General features: G+C 39.7%; 1 protein-coding gene across 21 annotated transcripts in view; it reads right to left on the bottom strand.

The window, feature by feature from the left end:
- LOC109279056 (uncharacterized) overlaps nt 1–12,880 on the bottom strand; it is a 309,036-nt gene that overhangs the window by 164,197 nt on the left and 131,959 nt on the right. For 7 of the 21 annotated variants that reach the window (XR_008420471.1, XR_008420463.1, XR_008420462.1 and 4 more), the window contains one exon: nt 3,978–4,008. The exons of the other annotated variants lie outside the window; for them this stretch is intronic. Coding sequence is in view for 1 of the 7 variants with exons in the window: in XM_019469807.2 (XP_019325352.2) it covers nt 3,978–4,008 (31 nt within the window). In the remaining 6 variants the exon portion in view is untranslated. The remainder of the gene's footprint in view (nt 1–3,977; nt 4,009–12,880) is intronic. 21 annotated transcript variants of the gene reach the window in all.

The raw sequence follows: 12,880 nt of genomic DNA, 5'->3' as shown, positions 1-12,880 counted from the left end.
TCAGCTCAGGTCCAGGTGCCCCTTGACCTCTACTACTTAGTCCTCTTGTGTTAACTACAAAGGGGGCTCTGATGAGCCAAGATGTCTCTCTGACCTAGTATGAACCTTTGAGTCGTTTCTTTCAGCAACCCTGCAAGAGGTTTCAGAGAGCCTGGGGATTTTCAGAACAGACACCAATCCCCAAGCTCTAATTTTCCCCTTGTTGTACTCTTGTGATTATCCCATCGGTGTTAAGTTGATTGTATGTTTTTAGTATATTTACTGAGTACCTCTGATGCACAAAGCACTATTAGAGTCTTGGTCGGGGGGGTACAGAGGTGAACAGGACACAGATCCTGATCTTCAAGCATAACAACTAAGTATCATCTGGAGTGTCCTTGATAGTGGCAGAAGTGGATGTGATGTTGGAAGTGATGCCTTCAGAAGAATTCCAAGGCTCCAATGAGAATCAGCAGGAAGGTAGGCTCTGATCGAGTCACGGCATCTATTCCGCCACGGTGCAGAAGGGCGGCAGAGTCTCCTTCCTGACCAGCAGCCTAACAAGGGAGATAATACTCTTGTCTCTTACCCAATCATCTATAATGTCACACAGAACAGAGAAAAATAATCACCAAAATTGGATCTGTATGGAATACACATCAGATGTTAGGTAGGTGCCTAATATACATTTACCCTTATCTTTTAAGAATACTTGGCATTGTTTCACTAATGACTATGTTTAGAACTGGGATTTGACTTACGAGGTTGGCACGGTTACCCCAGCTCTAGATGCAAAGGTACAAATTCTTACATTTCTATATGGTGATAGAGGAAGAGTGCCCTAGCAGTTAGAGGGTGCAGACGCTCGTAACGCATTCCACATTTACAGCCTTCGGCTTCCAAAACATAAAATGCTGGGTCAACTTGATGATTTACCAAGTCCCTTCCAGCTTTTCCCATTCCACCAGGAAGCCTAGCTCGCTTCACTCATGTGTGGAGGGACTTAACAAAAGTAACTTGACAGAAAATCGCCAAACCGCATGCATTTTCCTCCTCCGTAAACATTCAAAAAGCTTGATTGTGTGTTGTCATCCCAAGAAAGGAAAAGGATGCTGCTGGAAGAACTCCATGCAATCCATCTGGGTGGGTTTTGGAGTCTGTGAGGTGATACGGTCAAGGAAGTGGCCTAGGGTACAATGACTTCGGGACATAAAACAAGGCAAGAGGGTTACTGGTCTCTAACAGTTGTGACCAGGTTACTGAAGGTATGTAGGGAGAATATGTTCTAATATCGACTACTAAATTGTTAACACTTTTAATTAAGTTTGGGGACCCCAGCATTTTAGAACCAGCTGGGTTGACATTATTGAAAACCTTGTCAGCTGCCATTCAGTAACACCACAGGCCAAGGAAGCTCTTGGGAAAGTTTGCTCATTTCTTTATTTGGGTTGTTTGTCCATCCATGTAATTTTAGGAGTCTTCTTTTGAGTCCAACAGCTGTTAATACTAACAAAACAATAGCTTTTTAATTCCAGACTATCCCTCATCACATAATAGTTAAGGTAGAGGATAGTGGGGCACTTCTAGCCATATTTTTTCATCCTTTCCAGATTATAGTTTTGAGGAAAAACAGGGACATTTGACCTAGGAAAGCAGGAAGATTTATTTATTCAGTCTTCAGATGAATAGCCTAAATATTATACATCAGTTAAGCTTAAATTTAGTGTGTTGGGAAACACATTAAAAATTAAAGACCCAGGGGACATTATCTTATTTTATTTTATTTTATTTTATTTTATTTTATTTTACTTCACATTTATACTTGAACTTAAACAGTAATTCCTTATGTTAACTTAAACATAAGGATTAAGGTTTTCAAACATTCTAAGCTTACTATTAAATTTGGTAGCTAAAGGAAGGAATTTGCATCACTTGGTGGGTAACTACTTATATTCTAGTTGAAGAGAGAGACAAAAACCCCAAAAGTTACTCTGGTAAAGCCACACTTTGATTTGTGCCAGGGATGGATAGTGGTTCATGTTTCAGAACATCAAACATAAGTAGAGGCTGGGCTATGTCGAAATGCTTAATTTCATACCGCAGAACCCAGTGGCGTCCCATTAAAAGACAACCCCTTGGTGTTCCAATGTGTGAATCAAACATAAGGTTTGGCTCCTTTAAGCAACCTTCCAAAGAAATAGTGCCTGAGGTGGGGAAGCAGGTTTTATTTACCTACTATTAGCGTTCTGCTCAGCAACCCAGCCAAATGGAGTCTAGCATAACCATCCAAAGAAGAGCTAAATGGGGAAGAGAAAGACCTGAGAAAGGAAAAGCCCTCTCTTTTTTTTCATGCTATCCCATCTCTTTCTGCCTTCCTCTGTTTGCCCCACTGTCTCATCGCGCAGCCCCTCGTGAACTCTACAGAGAAGTCAACTGCATGAATATTAAGTAAACAGCTAGCAGTCGCTGGACCAGCCAGTCTCTACCCAGTCGAAAATAGATGTCTCAGTTGCCTATTGCTGCATCCAAAGCTTAAAACAATTATTCAGTTTGCTCATGATTTGGGGTCAACACTGTGCTCTGGGGTCAGCACTCTGGGCTGTGGTTAGCTGGGTAGTTTCTCTGCAGGTCCCAGCTGACATCACGTGTGAAACTGCAGTGATCTAGTGGCCCAACTGGGGTTGGATGGCTTCACTGTCATTTGTGGCACTTAGTGCTGGCTGTAGCTCATAGCTCCTATGTCTCCAGAAAGATAGTCTGAGCTTCTTCTTATGGTATTAGCATGCTGAGAGCCAAGCCCCAGGGACACAAACCTATGCCTGCATTGCATGTTCTGATGTCCCTTTGGCCAAAGTTGGTCAAATAGCCAAGCCCCATCAGTAATGGAGGTGACTGCACAAGAGCATGGGGATAGAAAGGCATGACTTACTGGAGGCCATACTGTAGTAACTTACTCCAGTAGATAAGGATAAATGACAGAAAAAAAAGGGAAAGGGGGGGAAGGCTTGTTTTAGCTGACTTAGGTAGCATGAGTAAAGAAACAAAAGAAATAGGCTCTAAGACTTGGGATACCACCTCTGCTTTGGATTCAGAAAATACAAGGCAGAATGATGCAGATAATTTTTCCACATGCATTAAGTTCCTTAGCCCTGCTGCTGAAAACTGGCTTGCTTAAAACAAATTGGGTCCTGGGGTGTCTGGGTGGCTCAGTCACCTGAGTATCCCTCTCTTGATTTTGGCCCAGGTCATGATCGTGCAGCTTGTGAGTTTGAGCCCCGTGTTGGGCTACATGCTGACAGTGCAGAACCTGCTTGGAGTTCTCTCTCTCCCTCTCTCTCTGCCCCTCCCCTGCTCATGCTCTCTCCGTCTCCCTCAAAATAAATAAATAAAGGTAAAAACCAAAAACCAAACAAACAGAACATAAAAATCGCAAATTGGACCTTTTATTTATTTATTTTTAAATGTTTTTATTTATTTTTGAGACAGAGACAGAGCATGAGCAGGGGAGGGGCAGAGAGAAGGGGAAACACAGAATCCGAAGCAGGCTCCAGGCTCTGAGCTGTCAGCACAGAACCCAACACGGGGCTTGAGCTCATGGACTGTAAGATCATGACCTGAGCCGAAGTTGGACGCTTAACCAACTAAGCCACCCGGGCGCCCCTCAAATTGGACCTTTTAAAAGCATTCACTTCCCTAAGCCAATCTAAGAACAAAGTGGGTCCAGGTTCTATTTTCCTTGATTATTCCTTTCTGATTATCTGAATTCACTACCACATATTTCTAGAAGTATCAGTAACACACACACACAGATAAACTTGAATGAAGTCATGGAGTGCTCTTACCGTAAACAGAAAGACATAAATCAAATGTTATAGGAGCCAATGATTTGAAAATCATACAGTAGCATCAGTGACCTCCTCCTGGAACTTTTTTTACCTTGTCATACCCACTAGCCTGAACAGCCCTGCTTTATAATGGACACTCAGAAAGGTACTTACTTGCTTTTGAGAGATCTGTCAAATGGACCATCTGTAAGATCAGAGAATCACAAAGTTGGAAAGAATCTCAACAGTTTCCCCTTTGCTAGTCAACTTGTGGTCTATATTATTCAAGACAGATGGACCGTCATCCTATTTTATACTGATGTTTGCCTCATGCCAAATTCCTCTTTCCTGCACACATCCCTTTTTTTATTATTATTATAGAAAAGAAATTGTAATCTCTGGCTCGCTTAATCCCTTTATAAACCTACATAAGATAAATGGGACCTGGAAATGTTTCAGGATTTGACCAAATCCATACAGGTCTCAGTTTTGAGAGAAAGCAAGAGAGCTAAAGCAAGAGAGAGAGATAGCTATCCATTCATATACAATGGACCTTCCATGATTAAGTTAGTCATTTAAAATGAATGCACCTCTCCTAAAAATTTTCTCATGAATGTAATAATATCAGCAGCAATATTGTTTCTTGTGTCAGGCAATAGGCTGAATGCTTTGGAGTGTCAGCATAGAGACTGTGTGTCAGTCTGGGTTTATGTTGAACAGTCAGTTCACCCACAGATGAGAGAGATATTCAAGAGAAATCAGACCCAATATGGTAGTCCTAAGGGACCAGGGAAATACCAGTCCTATCATTTCATGGCAAAATGGAAAGTCATAGAGCAGGAAGGAGATTTGCAACCCTGCTTATACTTATGGAGGTTTTTCCCTTGAAAAAAATATCTGGACATACAGAATTTTGCACACAATTTCAGGGGTTTTCACAGAGACCCTGATACCTAATAATGGGGACCTTGGACTCCTGTATTAAGAAATAGAGAGAGGGGCAGCTCTCTCAGTCGGTTAAGCGCCCAACTCTTGGTTTCTGCTCGGGTCATGATTTCACGGTTTGTGGGTTTGGGCCAAGTTAGGCTCTGCGCTGACAGTGTGGAACCTGCTTGGGATTCTCTCTCCCTCTCTTGTCCCTCCCTGCTTGCTTGCACATGCATGCTAGCTCTGTCTCTCTCTCTCTCTCAAAACAAATAAATAGGATGGAACTGGAATGTATTATGCTAAGTGAAATAAGTCAGGCAGAAAAAGACAAGTATCATCAGATTTCACTCATGTGGAATTTAAGAAACACAACAGATGAAAGTAAGGGAAGGGAAGGAAAAATAAGATCAAAACAGAGAGGGAGGCAACCCGTAAGAGATTCTTAAATGCAGAGAACAAATGGAGGGTTGTCAGAGGGGAGGTGGTTGGGGGGAGGATGGGCTAAATGGGTGATGGGCATTGAGGAGGGTACTTGTTGGGATGATCACTGGCCGTTGTATGTAAGTGATGAATCACCCGGTTTTACTCCTGAAACCAATACTCCACTGTATGTTAACTAACTTGAATTTAAGTAAATAAATTTAAAACAATAAAATCAACTTAAAAAGAAAAAGAAGAAAGAAAAAAAAAAGAGCCTAATTCTTACTAGGAGCCTTTGGGGTGGCTGACACTTGACGGACTTCCAACCCACCTTTACAATGGCCTTGAAAGACAGGGCTTGGGGTTCCCATTTGGCAAATTGGGAAACTAAGATCCCCAAGAAGTTAAACTTCTCCAGAGACCACACTCTTAGCAAATACCAGGGAGGGTTTCAAAATTGCGTCTTCCTGTCTTCCCAGGCTTAACATTTGAGTCAACCCCAAGAGATAAAATAGAGTGTGAGAGACTAAAACACAACAGGGACAGGCATTTTGATAAGAGACCATTTATATTAGAAGCTACCTAAATGTCTCAAATAGTTACCCTTAAAGATACTATGATTCATTCATACAATGGAATATTGTGCAGCATTAAAAATCATACTTTCCTGAAGTACTTAATGGCATGAGGAAATGTTCACAACAGCAAGACCACAGAAGCAGAATTTAAATGTATATATTCTGGGGGCACCTGGGTGGCTCAGTCAGTTAAGCATCTGACTCTTGTTTTGAGGTCAGGTCATGATGTCAGTCGTGAGACTGAGCCCCACGTCGGGCTCTGTGCTAAGTGTGGAGCTTGCTTGGGGTTCTCTCTTTCTCTCTCTCTCTCTCTGTCTGCCCCTCCCCTGCACTTGCTCACAGACACTCCCTCTCTCTCTCTCTCTCTCTCTCTCTCTCTCAATAAAACAATGAACATTTAAAAAAAACTAAATGTACATATTCTATATAGTCTCTATATATGTAAATATCTGTGTATCTATACACATATATGCACACAGTATATATGTATACTGTATAATGAATACAGTATGGATGTATTTGAATATACATTATACAGTATATTCCATGGATGATGGAAAAAGAGGTGATTTTTGTCTTTTTAATCATTCACCTTTGACCTATAATGATTACTGATTATTTTTATAATCAAAAATGGTGAATCATTTTTAAAGTCAAAGTACGTATAGTACTTGGATGTCCAAACTGTCTTCTAAAGCTCAGAATGAGGGAGCCAGAAGGGACAATCCCTTTTTAATGATGGAAGAACTAAGGCCCAGACAATTGTGACCTAAATCCAAACAAAAGTTTACGTAAAATTAGTGGCACTGTTGCATAGCATAGTCTTTTTTTTTTTTTCCTTACGATAGTCTTTTATTTTTCCTTTTTACGTGCTTCTTGTAGTACAACCTTACCTGGAAAAAATGTCACCCTGAAGCAATGTTTTGTATCTCCGTTGTTGCCATGTTTACATGAAAACCAAATTAGGGCTCTCATTAGAAAGACAGATTGCCCAGGCCCCTGCAAACTCTGTCTTCTGTCCCTTAGCGCCGAGGGGACATGTAGTCTCACCCTACCCAGGATATGAAACCAAGAGGACAGGGAACCCAGTTTCTATTGGAAGGCAATTTGCTGAAAGCTTTCCTTTCCTTGGGCTCTCCCTCCTGTACACATCTTCTAGAGGCTGAGCCAGATTAAAGCGAAACACCCTGCTTCCTCAGCAGAATCCACCAAAGAGACTTTTTCTGGCAAAGGTTTACAATGGATGGATGTCAGCCCCTGGGGAATATTCAAATATGTGTACATTTGTTTCCCTAATCACCATAAATATTTACATTGTGCTTATCAGTAGATTACATTATATATTTATTTAGAACTATCATTTACAGTGCTCTCCCTTAATTGGGAAACGAAACAGCTGTTTGGCACTTAAAAGAACATGTCATGTCCCCTTTGACTGATCACTTAAAGAGGACAGGGATTAGAAGTATTTACTTTAGGATTTCTAAAATAGGCCTGACCAGTTCTATGCAGAATGAAAATGATTTCTCAGGAATCTTCTGCAAAACCAGATTATAGAGATATATGGTAAGAAATGATAAGTAGAAGAGCAAATTCCTCGGAATTAAAGGGCATATGTCACCAATATAAAAGTGACTGGGGAATTGCGTAGTTGGTGTTTCATTTCGAATTGTGTTATTTACTCCATCAGCTCCTTTGCTATTGAGTGCGTAATGGTATATAAGTCCATGGAGTCACTCCTTGATTTGCTAACTAATCTGCCAGTGAGCAGCTCAGAGGAAAGCTCTTCAAAAGGGATTGTTTATTCCAAAGGGGGGGGGGAAATATATATATATATATATATATATATATATATATATATATATGCCTCTTTTAAGTCATATTTGCAATTTTTTCAAATATCAAAACATAAAAAATCAAATGGCAAAAAAAAAAAATCAAATGGCAAGTTTTTTAAATGACTAATTTGTTTTATATTATGATCCTGCTTATAATGGAAAAGAAAGACTTAAAACCAGGTTTGTTTTCTTTTTAATTAAAGTGGATGTAAAGCCAGCTTTTCTGCTTGTACTTACTTACAGGAAATACAAAATCCATGGTGAATATTGGCTTTTTCTGGCTTTGCCCACATAAAAATGTATTGGTTATATATGAAAAGGTGACTATACTTTAGGAAAACAAATAAACTTACAGTGAATTCACGCTTAGTGTAGCTATGTTAATATAAAGGAAATGGTTGTGTTTACTAATGCCGTATCCAGTTAACGGTGTGTGAAGTTCAATTTAAAAATCCTATACAAATAGTTTATAGGATACAAATGCGGTCAGTTAGAACAAGTTTCTTAAAGCATAGCCGATTTACATAGATTTGTATCAACATAGATTTCTAATCCACCATCATTATCAAATTATTTCACATTATCTTCAAGGGGAAATGGTTTTGTCCCCAGTGGTAAACATAGTTTAGCACTCTACTTTGAAGGGTAGGGGGGTTGTGTGTGGAGTACGGAAATAACTCACCACTTTAGTTCATGGTATTAGACATTTTTGAATAATAGCCAAAGGGTTCTTGTCAGTTTCAGGAATTTACCAAGTACACAATTTCACTTTTCAGAAGTGGGCCTGGAATCAAACTCTTAATAGAACGTGATAGCAAGTCTGTGTCATAGATTTCAGGAATGGCTTGAGGGTGCTTTTCAGAGTTTCCACATACTAGGAATGTTCAGTCAAGTCAATAAAACTAAACTCTGGAGCCAAGCAGTCACGGTGGGAAAATGACTACGCACAGAATGCCAACAAAAAAGGCGAGCATGTTACGTCAAATAGTGATCGAGAAATCAGGCATGGGGCAAGGCATAGCAGAATGGTTACCAATGAGGATTCCAAGTCAGGCTCTTTTTCTTACTGAGGTTGTGACCTGGAGCAAATCATGCAATTTTCTTTCAAAGTGATTTATTTCTGCAGTGAGTATTGATAGCAACCATGTACCCCCACTGGTAGCATTTAACGCAGCTGTAAATGTTATACATATTCTGTACTTCTTTGCTTAATATTTGTCTCCTCTTTTTAGACATTAAGTAACTTTAAAACTCTTTTTTTCGTGTTTATTTATTTTTTGAGGGGCGGGGTGGTGCAGAGAGAGAGGGAGACACAGAATATGAATCAGGCTCCAGACTCTGATCTGTCAGCACAAAGCCTGACATGGGGTTTCGAACTCACAGGCCACGAGATCATGACCTGAGCCGAAACTGGGTGCTTAACCAACTGAGCCACCCAGACCCCCCTAGACATTAAGTTACTTTATTTGTTTTTCATTGTATGAAAAGACTATAATTTATTCACTGTATTCTCTTTTTTAAATTATCTTCTTTAATTATCACATGATAGCAATATTAAAAGAAAACTGTTCTGTGAATCACAACTTCACCACCTGAAGTAAACAGGTATTTTGTATTACACTGAATTCCCTTCCAGGGATTTGTCGACATTAAGTTACTTTAAATCCAGGTCCTGCTCATCGTTGTATCCCCAGCATCAATCATGTGACTGGCCCATAGCAGGTATCCAATGATGATTTGTTGAGTAAGATCTTAGTACACTGAAAAATTATGCAGAGAAAATGATGCAATTCATGTTGTATGTTTAACCCTATGCCTGCATAGAGTCTCAATGCATGTGAGATACAATTTTCATTGTTATTATTATCTGCACCCGATTGGTGAATGTTAAATAAAATAATAAATGCCAGGCTCTTTCAAGATAAAGCTCACTTGGATAACTCAAATTGGAGGCCACTAGGGAACTACATTTTATTAGTTCAATTTGTAGTGGTCAGGCCTAAGGAAATCACTGAAGTTTGGCTTCTTAGCCGGAATGGCAATTCATCAATTTACAATGGAAGATATATTTTTTTCTAGGGGTCAGGACTTCCTGAAATCAAGGCAGTCAGAACATAGAACTGATAGTCAGAAAGGTGCTTATGCATTCTGAATCTGAACACAAGGTATTGTCTCTATGGTCGTGTGGGATCTGTGATACCAACCAGAGACCGACCCTGGTTCCACTATTCTGGTACTTTTCTGGTGGTTGAACAGTTTGTATCCTGCAAATACCCCAAATATAAGGTCAGTCTTTCTCTCTCTCTCTCCCTCTTTTTCTCTCTTCCTTTCCCTCTCTGTTTTTCTGTCTCTGCCTCTCTACCTACCCTCAGAGAATGATCCATGCAGACAGATGCGTCCTGTCTATGCCTAATATAATTCTGAAGCTGAAAGGAACCTTAGAGAACATCTCTTTCCCTGAACTGTTACCAATATCATAGATGACAAATGATTCTAAAAGAAGAGGCTTGCCAAAAGAAACATTCATTGACTGTGACAAACCATGGGCCTGACCCCAGTTTTCTAACTTCTGATATTTCCTGTTCATTTGTAAGCTTTCTCTACAATCCCTATTATGGTAGTCTGAAAAATGGCCCCCAAATGTTATTCATGTCCTAATCCCTGGTGTCCATACATGTTACCTTGTATGGAGAAAAAAAATGTCTTTTTAGGTGTTTGATTAAGGTCAGGGTCTTCAGATAGGGGGATTATTCTGGATTATCTGGGTGAATTCTTAATGCAATCACACTATCCTTTTAAGAACTAGGCAAAGGGGAATCCATAATACACAGGGGAACAGGTGATATGAAAATGCAGCAGAGAGAGATTTGAAGATGCTGGCCTTGGATCTTGGAGTGATGCCACCATAAACCAGAGAACTCTGGAAGCCACCAGGTTCTAGAAAAGGCAGGGAATAGGTTTTCCCCTAGATGCTCTGGAGGGAGCATGGACCTACCGACACCTTGATTTCAGCCCGGTGATTTTGATTTCAGACCTGTAGCCTGTGGAACTGTAAGAGAATAAATTTCTGCTGTGTAAGCTAACAGGTTCGAAGTAATTTGTTACAGCAGCCACAGGAAACTCATACACCTATGAAACTAGAAGTCCTATTTTCCTATTTAAAAATCTTGTAGCCATATGATATGACAATGGGGCAAAATATTTTATACACAGACTGTGGTGGAAATTACACACAGCTCTTGGTCCAAAATCACCCTTTATAACATGACAGGACTATAGTTATATTTTACATATATTTAACAGAGATTTTTGCTTAGTTTTTTTTCTGTAGATGCCTTTAAAGCCATGATGACTTATCTTATAAATAATACATACATAAATTATCCTTTGGCATGTTACTTTTTCAAAGAATTAATTTCATAATATTTTGTTAACTTTGTTAGCTTTAGTTTCAGAGGATGACTTTATTGTTAACTTTCTCCAAAAGCTAGACACACTCCATTTGCAGAAATTGCAAACCCCATAACCATAAAGGCTCATCACTCTTCCCAGGAGTGGATTTAGTCATTTCATAATCTTGGCGTGTGTGTAATTGGCTGGTCCTTTTTGACCTTAACTAAAACACCTCTTTTGAAGCTTAAGTCTTGAGAGTATACAAGCCAGCCCTGGAAAGGATGCATTAGTATTGGTTGGAGATTAGTAAGCTACCCCCTAGTTCAATGAAAAAGTAGAGTTATTTAAAGCAGATGGCAGAATAGAAGGGTGTTAATTGGTAAGACTAGATGTTTTGGTAAATAAATTTTAACTGAGCGTAGAATTTTTAATAGCCAACAGGTATTGGCCCAGAGGCTTCTGTGACCATTAATAAGTTATATTATTTCCAGGCATTAGTTTCTAGTGACAATTGGGTTTTTTACTTTCTGGAATTGTGTTGATTTGTGTGAAGGCATTTATCAGAAGTCCTCCTATAGTAAACATGGTGAACAAAGTCACTGCAATTTATATAATCAATTCACTAATAAAAAATTAAATATTATAGCAATGTCTGTATGCTATCTCTCAGATATTTTATCAAAAGAATCAGTGGAGAAAAATCTGGAATTCACCACCAAAGTGAGAAGAAAATTCTCTCAAGAAACAAGGAAGTAAATGAAGGTCATGTTCTTTTTAAATTTTTTTTTAACGTTTATTTATTTTTGAGACAGAGAGAGACAGAGCATGAACGGGGGAGGGTCAGAGAGAGGGAGACACAGAATCTGAAACAGGCTCCAGGCTCTGAGCTGTCAGCACAGAGCCCAACGCAGGGCTCGAACTCACGGACCGCGAGATCATGACCTGAGCCCAAGTCGGCTGCTTAACCGACTGAACCACCCAGGCGCCCCATGGTCATGTTCTTTTAAAGAGCAGCAAGAATCGTCTGTTAGTTAAGCCAAAGGAAATTTCCATTTTGTAGGTCAGAATATAGTAGGATGATAGCAATCCTTATGATTCAACTTAGTAGTTTGCTTAGAACTGATTGGCCTTGGATGGTCTCAAAGTGGTCTGATTCAAAGGTATGCCATGAACACTTGACTCCTTATGATCTACTTCCCTACTTTGTCCCTTTGACACAATTTGCCTTTCAGGGGTCTAACAGAGTTGTTCTTATAGGATTTGGTGTCAATATCTAAAAAGAGGGGAGTTTTTCAGCCTCCAAAATGGTTGATATTCTACATGGAGCAACTTGAGACCCAAAAATGATCCAAAAGTCATTAGAACAGGAGATGAATGGGACTCATGTCCCATCCTCCCATTCAACCCAGGGGGTAATGAATTTTGTGCTGTTTCTTATATCAAGTTCATTACCAAAACTTGTATAATCTCTGAAATCCAAATGCAGGAGGCACCACCATGCTTCATACAGGAGTGCAAGGCTTCCTAAGAAGGGTAATTATTTTACACATTAGCTACATTTAACCAAAATGCCTCCATTCAGCCTGAAGAGTTTTTCCCCTACCTATACAGATCAGAATTTATCTCAGTGTTTAGAAGGGTTCTTATCAAATTAGAGCAATGATGGCATCAAGTTTTTCCTTGATATAAGGACAAATCGGGGTCCCTATAGGAAAATGATAACAGAGTCACATTGGGTAACTTGAAGAGGTATTAATAAAAGAGTAATTAACAAAGGCATGGGCAGGGTATAAAGACACTACACGGGATCATGCCATACCTTGGGGCTTGTGCTATAAATTGAATGTTTGTGTTATCTCCCAAGTTCATATGTTGAAAACCTAATGCCCAGTGTGACCACACTTTGTGGTGGGGCTTTTGG

Source organism: Panthera pardus, unplaced genomic scaffold (genome assembly GCF_024362965.1).
Source record: "Panthera pardus isolate Hobbes unplaced genomic scaffold, ASM2436296v1 HiC_scaffold_8, whole genome shotgun sequence".
Lineage (NCBI taxonomy): Eukaryota > Metazoa > Chordata > Mammalia > Carnivora > Felidae > Panthera > Panthera pardus.
This window is presented reverse-complemented; position numbering and strand designations above follow the sequence as displayed.